The 22,797-nt window shown below is 48.4% G+C and overlaps 1 protein-coding gene across 1 annotated transcript in view; it reads right to left on the bottom strand.

Annotated features, from left to right (window-relative positions):
* Nucleotides 1–22,797, bottom strand: part of Hunk (hormonally up-regulated Neu-associated kinase) — a 114,666-nt gene that overhangs the window by 22,045 nt on the left and 69,824 nt on the right. Inside the window, exons 4-7 of the mRNA XM_076549169.1 lie at nt 22,309–22,444; nt 12,026–12,153; nt 5,130–5,265; nt 677–839 (exon numbers count right to left, since the gene is read on the bottom strand). Of these exons, the coding sequence (XP_076405284.1) occupies nt 677–839; nt 5,130–5,265; nt 12,026–12,153; nt 22,309–22,444 (563 nt within the window). The remainder of the gene's footprint in view (nt 1–676; nt 840–5,129; nt 5,266–12,025; nt 12,154–22,308; nt 22,445–22,797) is intronic.

The raw sequence follows: 22,797 nt of genomic DNA, 5'->3' as shown, positions 1-22,797 counted from the left end.
GTAACCCTAAATAGATACATTTTTCTCTTAGCGCCTGGTTCCGGGGCCCCCTGCAAATCCCAGTTTTGTGTAAGTCATTTACAGGAAACTATACAATATTTGCTTATAACTATGCACATCTTCTACACGCTTTAAATCTCTGAATTACTTACAATACCTAATACAACGCACGTGCTATGCAACTATTATCTAGGGGATAATAAGAAAGGAGTCTGCACATGTTCAGCACTATCACAATATTCTAAATATTTTGGATCTGTGGTTGGTTGAATCCTGCAGACACAAACCATCAGAGAGAGGGCTGCCCAGTGGCTTTTCCACACCCCATACTTTATAGATGCAGGCACAGCTCCACAACTTTTAATAGCAGGGAAGACTCCAGTTCCTCTAAAGCCAAGAACCCAAAGAGCTAACAGGTGACAGGGTACGGACAGACAACCAAGAACAGAAGACAGACAAAGCTCAAACCCCTCAGGGGTCAGCTAGGGCTAACTGAGGAGAATCTGGAACACATCTCAGGTCAGGAGCGCCATCTACGAAACCGGGTTTTGCGAGCACTTTATACACCACATTCCAGAGACTCGGCCTCACGTTTTAGGCTAAAATAACAGCATGGATCAAGTGTCAGTGTCTGCGCGACACTAGACAGAAGAAACTCCTCCAGGGTCCCACTTACCCCTGACAAATAGCGCTCGAGTTTCTTGTTTAACAGGAAGTAGATGGCCAAGATGTGGCAGGCGCGATTGGAGAGCACCGTGTTGATGACGTCACTGTTCTTGTAGCCCAGCTTTTCAGTCATGTGCAGCACCACACTGGGGCTCAGGTCTTCTAGAGAAATCCTGGGAGGGGTAGACACAGAGACCCAGTCACCTCTCCACCTTCACAGAGTGGCTCACAAACGGGGCAGACGTGACTGTTCACTCAGTCACTCTTTCACTTGATTTTTTTTTTTTTTTTGGACAGGGTCACATGCAGCCCAGGCTAGCTCATCCTCTCTGAGTAGCTGAGAGAATGACCTTGGGTACCAGACCCTCCAGCGATTACGTCCTGAGTTCTCTGAGTGGAGGCACACACTGCCGTGTCAGCTTTATTTGGTGCTGAGACAGAACCCAGGGCTTTGTTCACAGCAGGCAGGTACCGTCTCAACTGAGCGACATCTCCAACCCCACTGGACTTTTTATCTTGAAAAATTTCATGTATGTATAAAGGTAGTGGGTTTCCTACACAATGCACCTTATATACCTGTGGGTTCCCTATAGGATTCAATTTAATCGAGGGAAAAATACTATATTGACACTAAACATAAAGGCTTTTTATTGCCACTATTCCCTAAGCAATACAGTGTAACAACTATTATAAACCACTCAGAGGTGATTTAAAGTGTATGGAAGAATGTGTATGGTTTATGTGCAAACTATGCCATTGTATATAAGAGACCTGAGTGTCTGTAGATTTTGGGGTGGGGGGTGTTTGAAAGCAGCTCACCATGCAGCCCTGGCTGTCCTAGAACTCACTATGTAGACCAGGTTGGCCTCAGCCTCACAGAGATTGCCTGCCTCTGCCTCTGCCTAAGTGCTGGGATTAAGGCGTGCGCCACTACACCCGGTGTCTACATATTTTTAGTGTCTTTTCTGGGTGCAATCATAAGAATTACCCCACTGATACAGGGGGACGCCTGTGATTAGCATGGGTGCACCATCACCTGGGTATACTTCGCCATGCTTGCTTCATTTTGGGTTGTTAAATATTTCAAATTGTAGATAGTGTGCTATGTCATTTCTAAACACTTCAGTGTGCACCCTTAAAACCAAATGACAGCCAAACCTGATAGCACAGGCCTGTCATTCCAGGTATTGGAGAGACTTGAGCCAGGAGGATTCCAAGCTGGGTTACACAGACTTGTCGCAAAACCAAACCAAACTAAAAACGAACACGCGAGGCACAGTTGTATGAAAACTCTTGGTGTCTCCAACGAGAGCAAACCCGGGTGAGACCCTCACTCATGTCCAGTCAAATCATGGCCATGTTGGTATGACCCCACTCCCTGTATGCTGCCTCAGACTGTGTGGGAAGGTGCAGTGGGCCACCCCAGCAGGAACAGAGGGAGGCATGGAGGTAAGCGGAAGGGCATGAACAGGGGCAGAGACTCCATCTCAGCCCTTTATATCTGTTGTCTTGAAAGCCAGGAGACTCCTCCCAGAATGTAAGCTTTTGACTGAGAGACATATGTATCTTCAACCTTTCCTGGTAATGTATATATTTGGTTCTGATGTATCTGTTATGGAATCTTTACATTTTCGGGTGATATAGAGACTGGTACACTTGCAATACCATAACCCAGGAGGTTGACACAGGAAGTTTGCTATTAGCTTCTAGCTTGCCTGGGCTGCATAGTGAGCATCAGGCTGCCCTGGATCATATAACAAGATCCTGTAACAGAGAGCAGAGAGGAAAGACAGGAACGGGAAGGGAGGAAAGCGAATGTTCTAGAATGCAAATTATGATCTGAGCTAAGTAAATTCATATTAAATTGCCTTGATACCATTTTGGTTTCATTCCGGCCCATCTACAGAATCGACTGTGGGTGTGGGCTGTCCAGGTCCCACAGGGAAACAGGAAGAGGAAGCAAGGCCTTCTCTGTCAGAATGTCTGTGTCCACACCAGGAAGGCTGGCTAGGCACCCAGCCAACACCTGTTGACCGGCTGGGAAAAGTATTTACTGTGAAATATTTCTTACAACATTATTCCATCCTGCCCTTTGGAGATCAGCTCGGAGCCCAAATGACTTCACAGGAGAAAGTTGTGCAGAAGAATAGTGTGAAACTAGGGGGGTTTATTTTCTTTACTTTCCCAAAGGGAAAGAAACACTGACAGCATTCTAACTAATTAAACCAAGGACAGCAGTACTGGGGAGCTAGAAAAGACAGTTTACAAATATATATATATAAATGTGTCTTTGGCTGTATGCTTCTTCTTTTATTTAAGGGATGGTAAAACCAGAAAAAGAGTTACCAGAAATTATATATATATAAGATTAACACTTTTTCAAAATAAAAACTGTAAATAACACATATCTCTCCCAATTTTAGAATTTATTTTAGAATTCTGGTCTCCTATCTTAGAAACAGAGTCCTGTTTTGTCTTTTGTCTACAATAAGTCACAGGCCTTAGATAACGGAATACACCAAGCTTCTATTTTCTTTAAACAAGACCTTTTCCCATTTATTAGCTGGTTGTTCTCCCCCCCTCCCTCCTCTCTTCTCTCTCTCTCTCTCTCTCTCTCTCTCTCTCTCTCTCTCTCTCTCTCGCTCTCGCTCTCGCTCTCTCTCTCCCCCCCCTCTCTCTCTCACACACACACACACTCACAAACATTTATGCATTCACACACTCACATACAATACATTTACACACATACACACACTACCCAAGCTGGCCAAACCAGTATAAGGAGTTGAATCTATGTTTCCCTCACCCAAGCCTGCCTCCTGTCCCCTGTGGAGAGGCTGCAAAACTAGAAGCCACATTCTAAGTCTTCCTCACTGAAGAGACAGCTAAAGGGAGGGAGGGGCCCTCTGTGTTTCCAGTGCCAGCTCCACAGCCTATGACGGCCACAGTGGCGACGTGTGGATGATGTGTGGATGCGTTCTGCTCATTTAGCGGTGATTACATTAGTTAATGACTCATTTGGTCGCCACGGAAGCCACTTCTTCACCAGAAAGCAGCCTGCATGCTGCCCTGCAGCGACAAGGCATGGCCCCCCGCTTGTCTGCAGGCCCACAGGGGGATAATTTTTCGGGTGTCTGTTTCCGTGCCTGGCCCAAACGGAGCAGGTATTGGAAAACAGTGTCTATTTCCAGGTTCCCTTGGTAACCCAGACTTGGTCTAAATTACCATCCATGAGCCAAATGCTAGAGTTCTACATGGTGACTGATAAAGTCACCTCCTCTATGCCCAGGGCAAGAGTCAATTTGGTCAAGCAGCCTGGATGCAGATCCTGAGAATGCCCACCCAGGCGCTTTGAGCAAGTCCATCCCAAGTGAGAGTCCTGTTGCCCACCTTGTTTAAGGGACTCGGCACTTCAACCTTCACGAGGCTTGGTGGATATTTCTAGACCTTCTTGACTTAGGGATTCCCAAGACTTAGGGATTTTCAAAATGACAGCCACAGAGAATCTCCCTCCCCTGTCTCTTTGTCTGTAGTTCTCTGGCCCTCATCCAAGTTTGGAAAAATTTGTAGGGCTCTCAAGAGTTAAAAAAAAAAAAAAAAAATGAAGGGAACTGGGTTATCTCGGAAGGCTGGAGTCTGGCGGTCTCCATATGTACCGAAGTAGCCGAAGGGAGGGTCCTTGTCCACTCAGAGTGGTTAAGAGTATGAGAAATGAGTCTAAGTGTACAGGGAAAGGCTGCTGGCCTTCCAATCTGTAGTCTGCACCCTACCGGAGACAGGCCGGGGGGAGTGACTCTCAGTGCGCCCGCCTGTAACGCTCCCTCGGGTCCATTCTCACGGAAACCGGGAGGTAAAGCCTCCACAGCAAGCCCACAATATGGCCGCTGAAGTAAATGATCTGACCTGGTGTGCGCCCACTCCCGTGACTTTCAAGCGAGGGACTTGGAGCTGAAAGAAACATCGAGACTCAAGCAGCAGAAGACACGTCTGAAGGGTGATTTGAAAGACTCAGTTCCGTGGGATACGAGAAGTTTAATGTTGGCAGAGGACCTCATGGGTAGATTCTCTCTCTCTCTCTCTCTCTCTCTCTCTCTCTCTCTCTCTCTCTCTCTCTCTCTCTCTCTCACACACACACACACACACACACACACACACACACACACACACACACCATCGTTCATTTAAATGGACCCTTTAAATGAACTAGAAGTGTCCCTTAGGGAATATGCAACCCTTCAGAGCAAGGCTTGGTGAGGGGTGTGTCCTATAACTTAGCTTTCATTCCTCCAACCAGGCTCCACAGGACCCACTTGGCAGGAACGCATAGGACAGCCCTGGTTGCATCTTCTCGCCCCGTGAGATGGGCCCGTCTGCAGGTGAGTGGCCACAGAGGTGGCTCCAGAGGGATCACAGGGCAGGCCCATCTCACTGGAGAAGGTGACCATCTGGCAGCACTGGTTTACCTGTTGGGATAGGTGACATTACAGGGCACTTTCCCGGTGTAATTCTCATTCAGCCAGCGATTCGCCAGGGCTTGCTGAATATTTGGCCTCTTCACGGGATCTGGTTCCAGGAGAGAGCGTAGGAAGTTGATGGCCCCTGTGAGACAGTCAGCCGAGAGCACACGTTAGAGACTGCATGCAGGTGCGGACGCTGTAGCTGCAGACATTAGTCTTCCACTTCCTTAGCCCCTCTTGGGGTCTCCGGCAGGGTTTTGTTTTGATAATTCACAGATCATGTGTTCAATCCCCACCTTCGGACACCTGGAATTTTAAATTCCATTTCCTCCACACTTATCTTTTAAAGAGCTGCTATATATCCCAAGAGCTTAAGCGATTGGTACCTGAGACAGCAAGAATCAGCTTGCTCTCCTCGGACCATGCATTTCTGGAACAATCTATGGGCTCTTATGGTCACTCAGAGATCAGCCACAGAGAAAAACTATTTACACGCAGAAGATAAAAGAGTAGAAATAGAAAATATGTTCAATATCATGGTGGTGACCGAGCAATCAGTAAGAAGAAAGATAAATGAGTCTGAATCAGACCCTTGAGTCTGATCTTTACCATGGGCATCAGGTCTCATAAGGTCAATGGGGTGCTTTCTGACTGATTGCTTAATTGATTTGTTTAATGTCCCAGGGATTAAGCCTGAGGCATCATACATGCCAGGGGAACATCACTTAACTACATCCTCAGCTCTACCTGACTTTTTATTCTGAGATAGACTGTCACAAAGTAGCCCAGGGTAGCCTTGAACTCCCTCTTGTAGCCCAGGCCCCATCTCAGCCCCCCTAGTAGCTTGGATTACACATGTGCATTACCAGCAGTTCGTTCTTGTTTTTTCAATGCTATTCTCTACTGCCTCTCACGTTTCCCCCAAACTCTGTGAGATTATTATACAGTGCCCAGGCTACCTGAACCCATGCTCAGCTAGCCAAGTGTAGCAGGCTGACACCACATCAAGAAATCTGCATGCTTCTGTCGCAAGGTTCTAGCAAGCAGAACATAGCAACACCACGCCCATCTGATGCTGTCCCTTAAAAAGAAGGGGGTGCCTGCCGAGAATGTGTGCCAATAGCATTTGCTCTCATTTTCAGCCTAAAGACCTGGTATAGTAATGCCAGCCACACCGAACCGCAAGTGTAAGGAAGGACGTAAAAACCAATGACAAAACGGTAAAAGCCTCACGGCCCCTCTTACTTCCATCCCAGGCACAAGTAATTTGTCTTACTACCCTGGGTCTCCTTTCATTAGACAAACACTTTCAGAACACCTGCGATCTACCCAAACACTAGAGCCAGGAAGCTGGATGTCTGCATCCTTTAAGATCACAACAGGAGAGACAACCGTACAGTATGCAAAACTGTGTTTCAGGAGGTCTCAGGGACAGAACTGTTCAGTGAGAGTCTGCACACAGACAGAGGGCCCACACATACACACACACACACACACAGAGTACACACACACACACACACACACACAGAGTGAGAGTCCCCCCCCCCACACACACACAGAGAGAGTCCACTCACACACACACAGAGAGTGAGAGTCCACACACACACACACAGAGAGAGAGAGTCCACTCACACACACAGAGAGAGAGTCCACACACACGCACACACACACACACAGAGTCCACACACACACACACAGAGTGAGAATACACACACACACACATGCACACAGAGTCCACACACACACACACACACACAGAGTGAGAATACACACACACACACACACACACACACACACACACACAGAGTCCACACATACACAGAGAGTTCACACATGGACAGAGAGTGAGAGTCCACACACAGAGAGATTGAGAATACACACACACACACACACACACACACACACACACACAGAGTCCACAGAGAGAGAGAGAGTCCATACATACAGAGTGAGAGTACACACATACACACACACACACACACACACACACACACACACACACACAGAGTCCACAGAGAGAGAGAGAGTCCATACATACAGAGTGAGAGTACACACATACACACACACACACATACACACACACACACACACACACACAGAGTCCACACACACACACACACACAGAGTCCACAGAGAGAGAGAGAGTCCATACATACAGAGTGAGAGTATACACATACACACACACACACACACACACACACACACACACACGAGTCCACACATACACAGAGTGAGAGTCCACACATGGACAGAGAGTGAGAGTCCACACACAGACAGAGATTGAGAATACACACACACACACACACACACACACACACACACACACACAGAGTCCACACACACACACACACACAGAGTCCACACACAGAGAGTACACACACACACACACACAGAGTCTACACACACACACACACACACACACACACACAGTCCACACACAACAGTGTTAAGACTCTCTTCATCCTCAACATTGTCAGTTTTATAGCTAAGTCTCCAAATAAATTTTTCCTAAAATCTCCCCAAAAAGAGGTTCCTGGTTTTAAAGGAATATTTTCCCTCATCTCTGCACCCCAACACTTCAGGAGTCACTTGAGGATTTTTGGGGGGTTAGGTTTCGTTGTTGTTGTATGATGTGTGCACCCACCGGATGGCAGACACAGATGTCAGGAGATGGAGCCGGGTGTCCCGCTCCATCATCCTTCACAGCAGGGTCTCTTCACTGAACTTGGAGGCAGGCCATCAAGACCCAACCTGTCTCTGCCCTCCACACAGTGGGGTTACAGGCACTTGCACAACAAAGTAGGGCTTTCTAATGTGGGGTCTGGGGATTTGAACTCCGATACCCCTGCCTGAACAGCAAGGTCCTCCTACTCACTGAGCCACGTCCCCAACCTACCCCTTGGACCTGAAACAGGGGCATCCATTGTTCAAGGGCCAAGGGATGGGTTTGACGAACTGAATCGGGGGTGGGAGGAGGTATTGAGTCAGGGTGCCTTCTGAGATCTCTGATTCCCACCCATAAAAGTCAGGCATCCATTCACAGCCAGAGTTGGGCTGTGAAGGATGATTAATAAGAAGAGCTAAAGATATCCGGATGTATGCTTCTGCTCTATGACCACCATCAAGTGCTCTAAACCTTCATAAACTGCTTGATAAACACACGTGATTTTAGTTCAAGTCTCTGCTGATAGCCATACACCTCTGGACATCACAGACATCACATCACGATCCCGAAAAGACTTTATGAACATCCTCAGAGTGCTTCCAGGTCTGTCCCTGGATCTTGAAAATACCCGTGGCTCCGGGGCCAAGAGGGACTACACATTCCCCATCAAACCAGAAAGTGGAATCTAGCATGGTCACTGGCCACCCTCCCCTGCTGCGAACTGACTCTTGGGCTCTCTACTCGAGCTGAGAGAGCTGAAGTCAGCCGAATGGGGGCTCCTCCGTCACCCGCACAGGATGATGGGAGGCAGGCACCGCTGCGGGACCAACACCCATGCTTTCAGGAGCACTCAGACATCTCAAGTCTGAACCGGCCCTGGACACTGCCCAAAGCAAGGGCTGCAGGCAACAGACAAAGCCACCTGACGTTACAGCACACAGCCAGATGCAAGCAGAGGCCTGTCCTCGAGGGAGGCAGCCTTCTCATCACCTCTCAGCGAAGAATCCCTTGACAAGGGATGGTTAAGCCTTCTTGGAAATCGTAACGGGTCCCAACCTTCAGCAATGCCAATGTTTCTTCCTCAGCTTCTCTCTTGGTGTGACCGTGGGACCAAATCCTCTTAATTGGAAGTGTCTGTTTGGAATGTATTATAAATGCTATTGCTATGGCACCGTGATGGAAGAGTAAACTGTTGGAAAAACCTCTCAGCCGCAAAAGGCTTTCGCTAACTCTGTGATATGCAAGAGCCAACTTGCAGAAAGCGGAAACCGACTAGAAGAGAGCTGGAAAGGCCCCAAAGCCGAAGGTTTCCAACTCTATGATGGGAACAAGGAGGCAATTCTTTGCACATTTCCTAGGTTCATAAGGGCAGGAGTGCTGTAACTTTTTCCAACTGAAATTTGCCAAAAATAAAAATAAATAAATAAAACTTGGAATTTAATCTAAATGGAATAAGATTTAATTGATGTAATCATTGCACACGGGACTGACAGAATATCAAATTAATGAAGATAGGTGCTCCTGATAGATGGTAACATTGGTGCATTTTCAATTTGCAATGACATCACTCAGAACACAAGACCTAAAGACGAGAGATAAGACTTGCGAGTTCACGGGCGGTGGAGGGGGCAGACCGTGAGTTAAATAAGGAAAGGGGGCCAGAGAGATGGCTCAGCAGTTACGGGGGAGTGCTGCTCTTGCAGAGGACCCAAGTTCAGTTCCCAGCACCAACGTTAGGCAGCTCATCACTCCAGCTCCAGGGCATCAGACATGCTCTCTGGCCTCTGCAAGTGCCGCACACATATGAGCACGTGTGTGTCGGGGGTGGGGGGTGGGGGGGGGATAGGGGATGGACATGTTTTAAAAATAAGGAAAGGAGAAAAAAAATAGCGTAGTCCCAAGGAAAATCCGGGTTTTCAATCAAGCTAACTTAGTCACTCTGAGACTCAGTTTCCCCATTGGTAAATTGGGAACAATGTCATTTACCTTGCCTGACTGAGTGAAAAGGCAGTAACAAGAAAAAGAACTTCATTCTTCTGCTCTGTGAAAGGGTAGCTTCTCTTGTTTCTGGTAAACTAGTATTTCTGGATATAGCAGATGATATCGTAGGCGAGCAAAGGTGGACCTGACTTGTTGCCATGGCCTGCTTCTCCTACAGCCTGTGTGCGTCTCACACTAGTGCTGTCCACATATATCTCTGCCTTTTCACCTTCAGTACCCACGGTGGGGTGGCATTGCTCCATCCCTATTGCCTGACTGAGGCCATGTGCCATGCTTAGATACAGAAGGCATGGGAGGCTTTTACGGCTGGGCGGGGACCTCCATCTTCACCTTCCCTGCGTGGACCAGCAACGGGTTTGGGATCCCACTTGGGCTCAGAACTCTTCTATCCTTGATCCAACTTCCTATTAGTACAAAGCACAGGAAGCAAGCCCCTGTGGTAGCAAGCCGCTGAGAATTGGGAATGACTGCTAATATTTCGACCCAACAATTTTGTTCTTAGCCACTGTCTTTCAGAAACCACGTCCACACAAACGTCTGGAGGTGAGTGCTCATAACAGCTTTATTCAATAGCAGTCCCAAACTTGAAATGATCCAGTGGTCCTTCAACGGGTGAATGGATAAACAAACTGTGGTATGTCCATACCTGGGAATACAACGCAGCAGTGAACAAAGAGTTCTGATGTATCTAACCGCTAAAATGGATCTTCACACAATTGGAGCAAGTCGGGGGACTTGTACACAGTCTCCATCTCTAAAACTCCTCCATTTCCAAAAATGAAGAGCAATGAAGAAAGGACAGTGGCCAGCAGGGGTCCGCAGAGGGGGAGGGAGGGAGGTGACAATGGCGGCACAGGGAAGGAGAGAGGTCCCTGTAATGCAACTGCATGTCTTGATGATACTTTGCTTAAGCCACTAACACTACCAACTATCTGACTTGTTTATTTATCCACATATGTGTGTGTGTATACACATATACAGATCTATGTCTATGTATGTATTTGCCTCTCCCACAGATGTCTACCCTCTACAGGAGTAGAGGCTAAATGTGGCTCATCCACTCTCTTTCTGGCATCTAGAACATACCTGGCCATGTGATTGGTTGTCATGAACTAAGAGAATGGCTATGAAATGATGAATAAATGGATGGATGAATGAATGCATCCCACGGTGACTTACGGCACCTCCCAAAACTTCGGAATGCCCAGAAGCCTCAGTGTGGCAATTCCTTCAACACATTGTGAGTTTCCTAATTCCATGAGGGAGGGCTCCCAGTGCAGAAACATTTCTCCCAGAAGTCAGTACTGTAACCTCTCTTCCAAGGACACAGTGTCTCCCCAGCACTCAACCTCCAGGGATTATACGTTACTTGAAAGGTGAAAGTGTAGCTAGATTGGATCATTACACCCAAGAACTCATTTCAAGTTGGATCCATTGACAAGAGTATACCTCAGGTCAGTTTTCTAGATGCTTAGAAACCCAAGGGAAGAATACTTAACAGTGGCAAAATAAAATGCTCAATTTTATCCATGTCTCAGGAAGGGGAAAATTAAATAGTTATCCTTTCTTTGTCAAAAGCCTTATTTCAGTGAACCTAGATTTATTCTAACAGAACAATTAAATGGCCCCTCCGAGCCAAGACTAGGCCAGGAACTTGATGTGAATTGTGAACCAAACAAAAGATCAGATCCTATTAATTTACTGGGTCTGAAGCCAAATCCTCATTCAAGCCTTTTCCTGCAATTCGAAGCTGCTGAAGTCTGAGAGACGTTCTCAAACACATCTCTGCTTTATTGTAATGAGTAATCGAATCTACACACACCTGAAAGTTTTCGAACAGCCTCAAAAATTCACATGATCAAACAAATCACAGACCCAATACTTGAATGACACCAATATTTCTTTACAGTAAACAGACTAAAGAAAATGTTCCTTTCCAGGACAACATTGCAAAATGGCCAGCCTGCAGCTACTTCTCTAGCAAAGAATGCAAGGCCCTCTTAGAATACGTGTTTTGTACCGAACACAGAAGGAGGGAATTAGAGCTTCCAAATGACCAGGGCAAAGGAGAATGTACTTGCATCAGATGGGCCGGCCCCTTAGGGGTGGGAAGCCCAGCAACCTCTGTTGTTCAGACATGGGGAAGGAAATCACCTCAAACAACCACTTCCAAACTGGTCCAAACCTGTCAAAGCACAGGTGGCCCAACTTGAATCCAGAGCAGTAGGTACATTACCTGTGGAGAGCTGGGTGGGGAGGGGGTTCATTTCTTTGTCCACCATCTTCTGGTACAGAGCCCTCAGGCTGAAAGGTTCCACCGTGAAAGGCAGGGTCCCGGTCAACATAGCGTACATGTTCACGCCTCTGAAAAGAGACACACCAAAGTGTAAGATCAGAAGCGGTCCCGGGGTGCAGAAGACAAAGGGCAGACAGACGGAGCCCGCTTCCTGGCCTCTGCCCCTGGCTGAGCCACCTTTCTAGAACCCTCTTATCATGTCACAGTTGAGGTGTGGACACCTGAAAGGCTGGGGTGAGAACACTGTGTAACGAAGGACTCGGAGATGAGCAGGAACAGGACGGGCTGCTTCTGGAGGAGAAACCACACTGCCTTCACTCTGAATTCAGGCTGAGCACCTGCTGGAAATTTGAAAATCCCCCAAATTCTGAAACCTCTTGACGACCACAATGATGCCACAAACAGAAAAATCTACCTGTGGCTTCCTGTGGCCGGTTATAGTACATGAAGGGTACAATGTCAAACCACCTTCAGGCTGTGTCTACAATGCGTAGGTGAAACACTGACCTCTGTCACATACCCAGAATAGTTCACTCATATATGCAAAGATTCCAAAGCCAAAAATAGTTCTGGTCCTAAGCAGTTTGGACATGGGATGCTCCAGTTGTAATAAGAAGACATCGACACCAGAGAATTCCAGACGGAAGTATGTGGAACACACTGTTAGGATCATCAAGAGTGATCCCACCAGCCTGTAATCTTTCTAGATACGCTATACAAGGTAGAATTTAGAAGGAGCCAGATTAAATGATGCAGGGCAAGATCCATCCCTTCAGAGTTAATGAGGGCTTCCGCTCACCACTCAGCCCTTTGAAACCAAAACTCCACACCCAAAGCCCGTCTTTTATCCGTCTCCTGACTTTTGCTCTGGATTGTCACTAAGGGAAGTCCCTCCGGGGCTCATTTGTCATTCGATTATTTGTTGTGCAATCTGTCACCAGGCCCTGGCCCAATATATCGGGTCTGGTTGAGCTATTGCTGGGCGGACTTAACCGCTTATAACCAAAGCCAACCCAGAGGACAGCGAATTTTCTGGGAGGATTTTATTCTCTTGATGTACAAACCTACTATCATGTTGATGAGATTTCCTGATGGGGAAGAAATGCCTGCTTGCCAAGAGGTCTCTGCTGTTCAAAGGCACCCAGGGCGGATGTGTTTTTAAAAACAGGCAACAGGATTTCCAGTCAAAACAGAGTCAATGAGACCGACTGAAATTAAGACCCTTCAAGCCTAATTCCACAGAAGCACCTCTGAATTATGCATTTCATGTAACGGCAGGTCCTGGAGCCCACAGCTCCAGTCTTAAGCACGCTCAGATTTCAAACGTAAGCTGAGGCCCAGATCTCTCTCTGAACTCAGAATGGAGCCAGGGAGACGGACACACATTCATTCCACAGATTCTTGCTGGATGCCTCTCTCTGAGAGTACTGTCAGCCAGACAACGATGCTGCCATTTTGGATTCGGAACTAGAGAGAAACAGGCAATGGGCGAGCACACAAAATAAATAAATACAACCCTTCTGAGTGAAATGAGATTGGGGAGAGCAAGACAATGCTGGACTGCACTGCTTTTGACACAAGAGTTCAGTTAAGGAGACCAAAGACTTTTAAGACTGGGAAGCCTCTCAGGGAAGTGTTTTATGTATGAGGTTATGCATCTCCAGTTGGCTGGACATGGCCATGTGACAAATTACATAAACCAAGAAACAAGGGACAAGAACAGACAAGGCAGGTGCTCGGTCACAGACAGCAGTAATTCTTGGTGTGTGTTCAGTGCAACACATTCCACAGGGCATGAACAGATAGGAACGAAAAGTTCCACAGCCAAACAAGTTACTTACACGGTGAGTCGCCCTCACATGTCAGTGAACAAAAGGGGCCCAGAGTGGAGAGCTGGAGAATGTGGTGCCAGCACCCGGTATTGCTGTACGTCAGAATGAAGTGATAGATTTCACAAAGAAACCGAGTGGGCGACGGAGACGTAGGAAGGGGTGCACCAAGGTAAAGTTCAGAAAAAAAAAAAAAAAGCCAGATCAGCCATGGTGACAGATGGACCTGAGTAAGCGGAGGGAGGCAGTCTGGATGGGGAGGGCAGGAGAGCCGAGGCTGGGACTTGCCTTAAAGACCCATTGTGCAGGGTTGTATCTTTCATGTGTTTTAGGTAAAGCCAAACACCTGGCTTTGGGGGAGTCTTCGGCACTGAGAGAAAACTAAGAAGTCTTAAAACTATACAATCTGTATCTACGCAGAGGCCTTAGACACAGGCTCTAATGAGTGGAAGACCTCTGGCCTCTTCCACAGTTACTGAGGACCACTAAAGAGTCATCTACAAGATGAACTGATCCCGGCAGCCTGGAGGCAGCCTGTCCCGAGCAGGGCTGAATGAGGAGCATGGTCAAATACTAAGCCAGAGTCTTTGTCTTCCGTACATGGCTTCTCAACAAGACCAGCTGCTCTCGTAGAGTCAGAACTTTATTGTTATCACCATCCCATGAGGAAGGGGCCAACACGGACTTACTACGTCAGTGATGCACGCGCAAGAGTCTTCCTGCCAATCACAACGCTGCACACTTGCCCGACTGTGTTCCTCACCCCGGCGCACCAGCACCGCCCGGACACTTGAAAGTGCGCATTCCCAGGCCTAGCTGCAGACTGGAGTCAGAAACTCCCAGACCACACCTTGCAATACATGGTTCAACAATCCCTCTGGGGCCAGCGAGATGATCCAATTGGTAAGGGTGCTTGCCAGGCAAGCCTGGTGATCTGGGTTTGAGTGCCGAAATGCATGTAAAAGTTAAAGGAATGACTCCACAATGTCCTCTGATTGCCGTGTGCCCGCTGAGATGTGAACCTCCTCCCTTCTCTTTCTCTCTCTCTCTCTCTCTCTCTCTCTCTCTCTCTCTCTCTCTCTCTCTCTCACACACACACACACACACACACACATCATATCACATCACATCTACAATGCACTCATATGCAATAATAATTTTTTAAAAACATCTCTCTGGATGCACTCTGATTTGAAAGCTGATGGGAGGACTAGCAGGGAGGACTACACAGAGAACAGACGGCAATCCAGCTCCTCTTCAGCACTGGCTCCAATGCTTATGCCAATGTCCTCATCGGAACATGCTGGGGCTCCTTAGTCTTTGTGATATTAGTATGTAAACTAGTTTGGGTATTTTCATCATACAAGGTCCATACATTTATTGAGCCTAATTTTGGATTCATGTGCTCATAACACTTAAACAAACAAAGCAAAAAACCACCTAGGTCAACATGGAGGATCTCAAGACCGTTCTTCCTCTCGGAGGGCAGCATGCAATACTCAAGCCTGAAGACACAGCCCCGTCACCTTTCACATCAGGTCTTATCTTTTGGGGACATGTGGCTTCTTTGTCACAGGTGGAGTGCTCTGCATGCTACAGAAAGCCTCCAGAAGCAGAATGCTGTGTGGTGGGGAAGGACCCAGTTGAAGGGGTTGGTTGAATGTTTGAACCAAGAAGAACAATTCTAAAACCACTGCAAAAGTTTCTTCTGGGAGACAGTTTTCTGAGACAGAAAATCACTTGGCTCCTTGTCACCAGTTAGCTTCAAAGGACAAAAACAAACAAAACAAAACACCAACTCCATATGTCCCTGCACAGCACACTGGTCTCTGTCTCTCTCTCTTACCTACTTCCGACCACAGATAAGAATGAAGGATGCTGTGCTCAAGACAGCACCAGGGAACTCCAACCAGCCAGCAAGATCTTGACTGCCTTACCCAAAGGCTTCCAATTATCATGGAGTGATCAATTACTCACAAACGCTAAGAGATCCCTCTCACTTCATCCCAAGGACACTTAGCTTTACAATGTAGATAATATGAAGGCCGAATAACTGAAACCACAAGAGGAGTGGAATTCTGTGTCGGAAGTAAATTAAACACCAAATAAATCTTCTCTGTCGTTACATTAAAAAAAAAAAAAACTCCACCTTTTTAAATAAAACAAAACAACAAGAAGAATTACAATTGTATTGGGGCACTATTGCAAATGATAACGGAAACCCACATTAATAGTCGGGTAGCCTTAGGAGAGTTGAAAAGAGAAATCAAATTGAACACCTTAATTCCTCTCTCCTAGAGTTTTCATCCATGTTTAATATGTGGGTAAAGAGAGACTCAGCCCCTCTGACATTTCACAAGTATGCGAGAATACCAAGGGAGATGTGTGGAATGCAGTTTATAAACCCCTGTAATCCCATAGAATCAGGCAGAGTTTCAAAACATGCGCAGAATTTCCTGAAAAGCCTTTTGAAATATGGCCCAGGGGTTTCCTGGGTTCTCTGCGGCAGACATGGAACTTCTGCGACTCCAAGATAGCTTTGAGAAAAGCCAGCGATTACAGGGGCAGGGAGGGCAGCACTCCAATGGTGCTGATTTCACAACCAACAGGAAACACAGGGGGCCGCGGCAGGGTGGAAAAGCCTACGGGATACTGGATGGTGCACAACAGTCTGATGTCGAAAGAGAAGGAAGGAACCGGTGGCGGTGACGGGCAGCTGGAAGAAGGAAAGACCCCCGTGGAGAAGAGTGTGGAATCCTCGGGACTGTGTCAGAAGGCAAATGCTGGTCCTGATAGTCCGTCCGGCACATTCAAATACTCCCTGGAGGAAAAGCTGCCATCTCTGAGAAGAAAGACACTGAGTCCCTGCTCCCTGGAGAAGGCACCAGAAACTTTACCCCGGTACAAGGAACAAAGTGAGTGTCAGCTCTGTGGAGAGTGAGGTCACTTGTCCTGGGGCCACGTGGCCAGGAGCCTTGGCAACCACCCGGCTCACACAGAGAGCAGGAGAGGGGATCGCATGCACAGCTGGTTCTGGGTGGTTCTACAGGAATTATCTCGAAAAACTTAAAATTAACCCCAGACCAGAAAGTTCTGTCTTTCTTTCTGCATCAATGTTCAATGTAACAATGCCAATATAAGGCCCTGAAGGAAAGGAGAGTCCAGCAACCATCTAAAAAAGTCTCCATCCCCACCCTCTTCCATGAGATGGTCCACGCTGGGCAGGAAGAGGTTGTCTGGTGGATTTCAAGGTGTCTGTCCCTTTCCCTGCCCTGTTCAATAAATGTACCAGCTACAAAAGCAGAGAAATACCAAAGCTGAAGAAAGCTTCGCCTTGGAGTCAGGGTTTCTCTACGGAGCCCATGACAGCCTCAGATGCCTCGTCCTCCGGCCCCAGACTCCCGAATACTGAGATTAGAGGCGTGTACTGCCGTACCCCGCCAGCATGGAACTTCTCCTTTAAAAGTCAAAAGCCTTCAGCTTCCCCAGATGAACACGGTTCTTCTCCCTGTGCGTGCCTCGCCATCTTTTATCATGAATACAGAGAAAATCCTTCTGTCTGTGGCCCCTGTCTGCAGGGAATAACATCTGGTATCATTCTGTAAACACAGAGCCTGGGACCTGGCCCAAATGTTGTCATTCTCTTCCTGAACACCCTGTTCTGCAGAGACTGGAGCACTGGAAACAACATGGTACCCCTTGCCCAACTTAACTACCCAAAGGCACCTGGGGAAAGGCAGAGTCCCTCCCGGGAACTCAGTAAAAGCAGGTTCGGGAGGCTGAGGGGGAGGGGGACACCCATGTGCATGACTCTGCAGTAGGTCCCCGGTCTGCACAGCCACAAGGGCAAAGCACTGTGCTGTGAGAATGTCGCTTCCTCCATCTCTTGGGGGACAAGACTCCTGGTGTCCATTTTTCTTACCCTGAAAGGCTCACTGAGCTAGCTTCTCAAGGAAGTGCTGTAATAGTCTTGGAATTAAATTCTCTTCAATTAAAAAGCACATCCGCATTAAAGTTATTTTCAAATTAGAACATATGCCACTCTGAGGAAAAGCTGAGAAGCAATAATAAATGTTTGATGTACCAGAGTGAACATTACAGTTTTGTGTCTAAAATCCCAAAAGTTCACTGGAAGGAAGTGGGGGAAGGGTGGAGAGGGAGGGAGAGAGAGAATGAGTGTGTGTGTGTGTGTGTGTGTGTGTGTGTGTGTGTGTGTGTGTGTGAGAGAGAGAGAGAGAGAGAGAGAGAGTGAGTGTGTGTGTGTGAGTGTGAGAGAGAGAGAGACAGAGAGACAGAGAGACAGAGAGAGAGAGAGGGAGAGAGAGAGGGGGGGGGAGGGAGGGAGGGAGGGAGGGAGCGTATCAGACCTCTGAGTGAGGTGAAAGGAAGAGGAGAACAGGGTTTTAGGGATTATTTATGTGGTCCTGAAAAACGACACCATTGACAAGGTTGACCACTGCAGGACCCCATCTCCTTTTCCATAGCTGATGCTCACGTTACCAGAGGGATGCTCCAGCACTCCAGGCTGTCTCCAGTCCTCCAAGTCTTCTTCTTCTTCACCAATCTCAGAAGCCTCAGAGTTAGTCCCTGCCACGCAGCAGGCTTGAAAACCCCTGGAGAGGGGCATTTGCCTTTGGTTTTAGAAGCCGATTCTTCACTACGCTGTTTCACAGCAATTTAAAAAGAGAAGGCACTTTGTAATAATGGTTTTGGAGCAGGGAGACAGTGGTCTCCACTTCCGTTCTCATCTTAAGCAGCATTGAATTAAATTCTCTTTGGGTTTTCCATTTCCCAACTCTGTCAACAAAGCCCCGGGTACCACACAGAAACCTAATCCCTCCCGCAGACAGAGGACTCCACAGTAGTGGAAAATCGATCTTCTAACGAAGGCTCTAAGGCCTCATGCTCTCGCCAAGACCTTCAGAGTCGGCTGTGGTCAGATGTCGGTACTGCCCGCACCATACACTCTGTCTGGAACCTTAACCCTCCTCTTTCCCATCTGGCCAGCTTCGTCAGCTCTCAAGAGCAGGTGAAAGGATAGACACACACACACACACACACACACACACACACACACACACACACCACATACACACACACACACATACACACCACACCACATACACCACATACACACACACACCACATATACACACACACACACACACACACACCACACACCACATACACACACATACACCATATACACACCACACATACACACCACATACACACACATACACCATACACACACCACACACACCACATACACACACACACACACACACCACATACACACACACACACATACACCATATACACACCACACATACACACCACACACACCATACACACACACACACATACACCATATACACACCACACATACAACACACACACACACACAGCCTTCTCGGTTTCGTCCAGCCGTGTCTCTCTTCCATGCCACCTGACATTGTTTACAGGGGACTTGGAGGCAGGTATGTGTCTTAGTCAGCCTGGTCTATGCCGTGGTTTGGGTTCGTGTGTTTTTAAAGGCCTGATACCCAGGAAGGCATTATCAGAAGATGTGGGATCTTTAGGGGCGGGGCGGGGGTCTGGTGGAAATCCTCAAGCAGCTGGTGCACGCTCTGGAAAGGACTTGGACTCCGTCCTCTTTTCCTCTGTGTCCCTGGTTTGTAACTTCAGCAGTTCTGCCCCACCACATACTCCATCCCCAGTGCTGGGTCTCGCCACAGGCCCCAGTCAATGAGGCCAGCCAGCCACAGACTGGAACCTTCAGAGGCATTCGCCAAAATAAACCTTTATTCTTCATGAGCTCACCCTCTCAGGTATTCGGTTATAGGAATGAAAAGCTGGCCAACACAGGCTACCGTAACAAAATACCACAGAACGGGGAACCCAGACAACAGACATTGCCTCACAGTTCTGAGGCTGAAAGTCTAAGACCAAGCACCGGCCGGGTTCTGGTGAGAGCCTCCCTCCTTCCTAGCTGGGAGAGGGCCACCCTTGTCCTGAGACCTCACACGGCACACAGACAATATAAGCTCTCTGTGCCTCTTACAAGGACACGGAGAGCATCACGGGCCCCAGCTTCCTTACTGCATCTAAAACTAATACCTCCCGAAGGTCCCATCACCCAACACCTTGACATGGGGGGCTAGGACTTCAAAAGAGTAAGTGGGGACTGGGTGACAATTCTGAGAAGTAGGTAAATGAGTCACAGGAGCTGGCTACACACCCGTCAAGCAGGAGAAGAGCTCTCTCCCGGCTGAGGTTTGGGCCACGCAATTGGGTCTGCCTAGTAAGGATAAGCAGAGGGGTCACAGAAGTACTCCTTGGGTCATGGATGCTACAACTTGCCATTCTGCTCCCGGGGACTCTTGGGGCATGCGTGAAATTCTACACAGTCCATGCCCTGCTCCCACGTCTCCTGGCCAGTAAGACCCTGAGGAGGGTCATGTGGCATCCATAGATTATCTGAGCACCTACAGCTGTGCATTATCTTCTTGGCGAGAATAATTTCACCAAGTGAACACTGACACAGAAGTGTGGAGGGACCTGTCCACGCCGGGATGAGTGACAGACACAAGCTGTTCACTGGCTGCAGACAATCGCTCCTGAGGGATCCAGGCATCGTGGCCGGACATCATCTCCTTTCTCCTTCTCCAGTGTCTCCATCACCTCCAGACAGAGTCCCTGCTTCTAGACAGACCCAGAGCTGGTGGCCATGGGAGGGCAAAGAAGCTTCTCTGAGGGGCAGGACCCTTTATCTCAGTCACAGAACAGAGAGATGGAATGTCGGCAGTTGCTAAATACGAATCCCTTTCCCTGGCCGGGCAACGTGGCAGAAAGGGCAAGAACAAAACCTGACCTTTCCCCGCCCGGGCTTTCATCTCCACGAGGATAACCGACTGGCTTCTGTGTCGCGGTTAGCAGGAGGCGACAGAAGAGCCTGAGCCCGCTGCCCTCCACCACACACTGTCCACACCCAGGAGATCTGGGGACACCTGGAGCAACACGATATCATCCGTCCCCTCAAGAGCCTAACCTCAAGGAGCAAGCTGATCTCCGCTCCCCAACCTTCCGGCTCCACCTCCCTTTTGATCATCTCCCCGTCACCACAGGACACGAGACCCTTGAAAGGTCTCTTGGTATCTGGGGCTTCCACGGCCCTCTCGTGGCTTCCATGTAGTGTTTATGAATTCCCCAGCTGTCCCCAGACTGTCCCTTCTGATGGAGGAGGAGACAGTGAGGGATGACAGACGGCAGGTGGAAAGGGATGTGAGGGAGGTGAGGGGGCACAGGGGTCCTCAGCAGGGAACTCGGGGCGTCCACAACGGGGCTGTTGGAGTGAAGCCGGAGTGTGAGATTGGATGAAGAGCTGGAACAGCAAAGGAAAGGCGGGGGGGGGGGGGGGCGGGCGCCAAGCTGTGGGCGGGGGACCAGGCAGGTGCAAAGAGGCGGGAGAGGTGGGCAGCAGCGGACGGATTTAAAGCTCCTGCTTAGGAAACTATGGTAGGATCCGGTTGTTTGCTTCTTATTTTAGTGAGGATGTGTGTATGGGGAGAGGGGCTGTATGTGATGTGTGTGGGTATGTGCTGTTTGTCTGTTTATATGGTGTGAGTGTGTGTGTGTGTGTGTGTGTGTGTGTGTGTGTGTGTGTGTGTGTCTGTGTGTGGTGCATGTACACATGTGTTTGGTTTGGTGTGTGTATGTGGTGTGCTGAGGGTTTGTAGAGTGTGTGTGTGGTGTGTGTATGCACACACACGTGCCTGTGTGTTTGGTTTAGGGTGTATGTGTGTGTGTGTGTGTGTGTGTGTACATGTGCACATGTGTTTGTTTGGTTTGGTTATGTGGCACAGGTGACTGAACCTAGAACCTAGCACACACTAAGCCAGGATTTCACCACTAGCTGTATTTCCACCCATTTTCTCCTTTTTATTTTGGGATAGAGTCCCAACTCACTCAGTTGCCCAGGGGGCCTTAAACTCAGCCTGTAGCCCAGACAGGCCTTGAACTCGCGATCCTCTTCCCTCAGCCTCCCAGGCAGCTGTGATTTCAGACCTGTACCACCAGGCTTGGCTTTAAGAAAAGGTTTTACATGGAACATGGGTGGTTCCCGGCACACCACAGCAAGTCTGTGAGGACTGGAGAGGAGGCTTTCTGCTTTACCCAGCTCCCCAGTGAAGTGTCTGTAAACGCCACTTTGAAAGTTTATGAAGAAAAGTCTGGAAAAGAAATGAGGAAAGCTGGGCTCTGAGAATCATGAATGACATACTCCACAGCATACACTAGGTTATAGTCTCATCAGTTAGGGGCAGACGATTTCACAAAAAGGGGACACGAAGACCCCGGGAGGGAACACCGAGTTTTACAAGCTGGGTAACTCACATTGACCAGACATCAATTTTGGGGCCGTATTTCTTCCTGGCGAGCAGTTCCGGGGCAGCGTAGGCGGGGCTGCCACACTGTGTGCTGAACGGGTCCGAGTAACCCAGGATCCCTGCGCAGTTGCTCAAACCAAAGTCTGCAGAGAGGAGAAAGAGACAAACACGAACTCTGAATTAGAACACTGCAAAAAATGAGGAGGGGAAAAGAGAAGAAGAAGGGGGGGAGACAGACAGCAGCAAAGGAAACATTCTCTCGGGCTAACACATAATTTAGCATCCAACAGGAAACCCGCCAGCTGCAAGCCATAACCCCTGATAGACTCCTCAAGACAAAGGCGTGCCGGGTGGCGGCTCCCTTGTCTCAGTGGAACATTTTACATCAGCCCTCACCGCACAAGCCAGCGAGACCTAACGGTGTGATGAGCCAAAACATATTTCTATCGAGCCTTGGAAATGAGTCATCCGGGGTAAAGAGAGACTGTTAGCTTTC

This window comes from Peromyscus maniculatus, chromosome 12 (assembly GCF_049852395.1).
Source record: "Peromyscus maniculatus bairdii isolate BWxNUB_F1_BW_parent chromosome 12, HU_Pman_BW_mat_3.1, whole genome shotgun sequence".
Taxonomy (NCBI): domain Eukaryota; kingdom Metazoa; phylum Chordata; class Mammalia; order Rodentia; family Cricetidae; genus Peromyscus; species Peromyscus maniculatus.
Note: the sequence above shows the minus strand (reverse complement) of the source record. Positions and strands in the feature narration are given on the sequence as shown.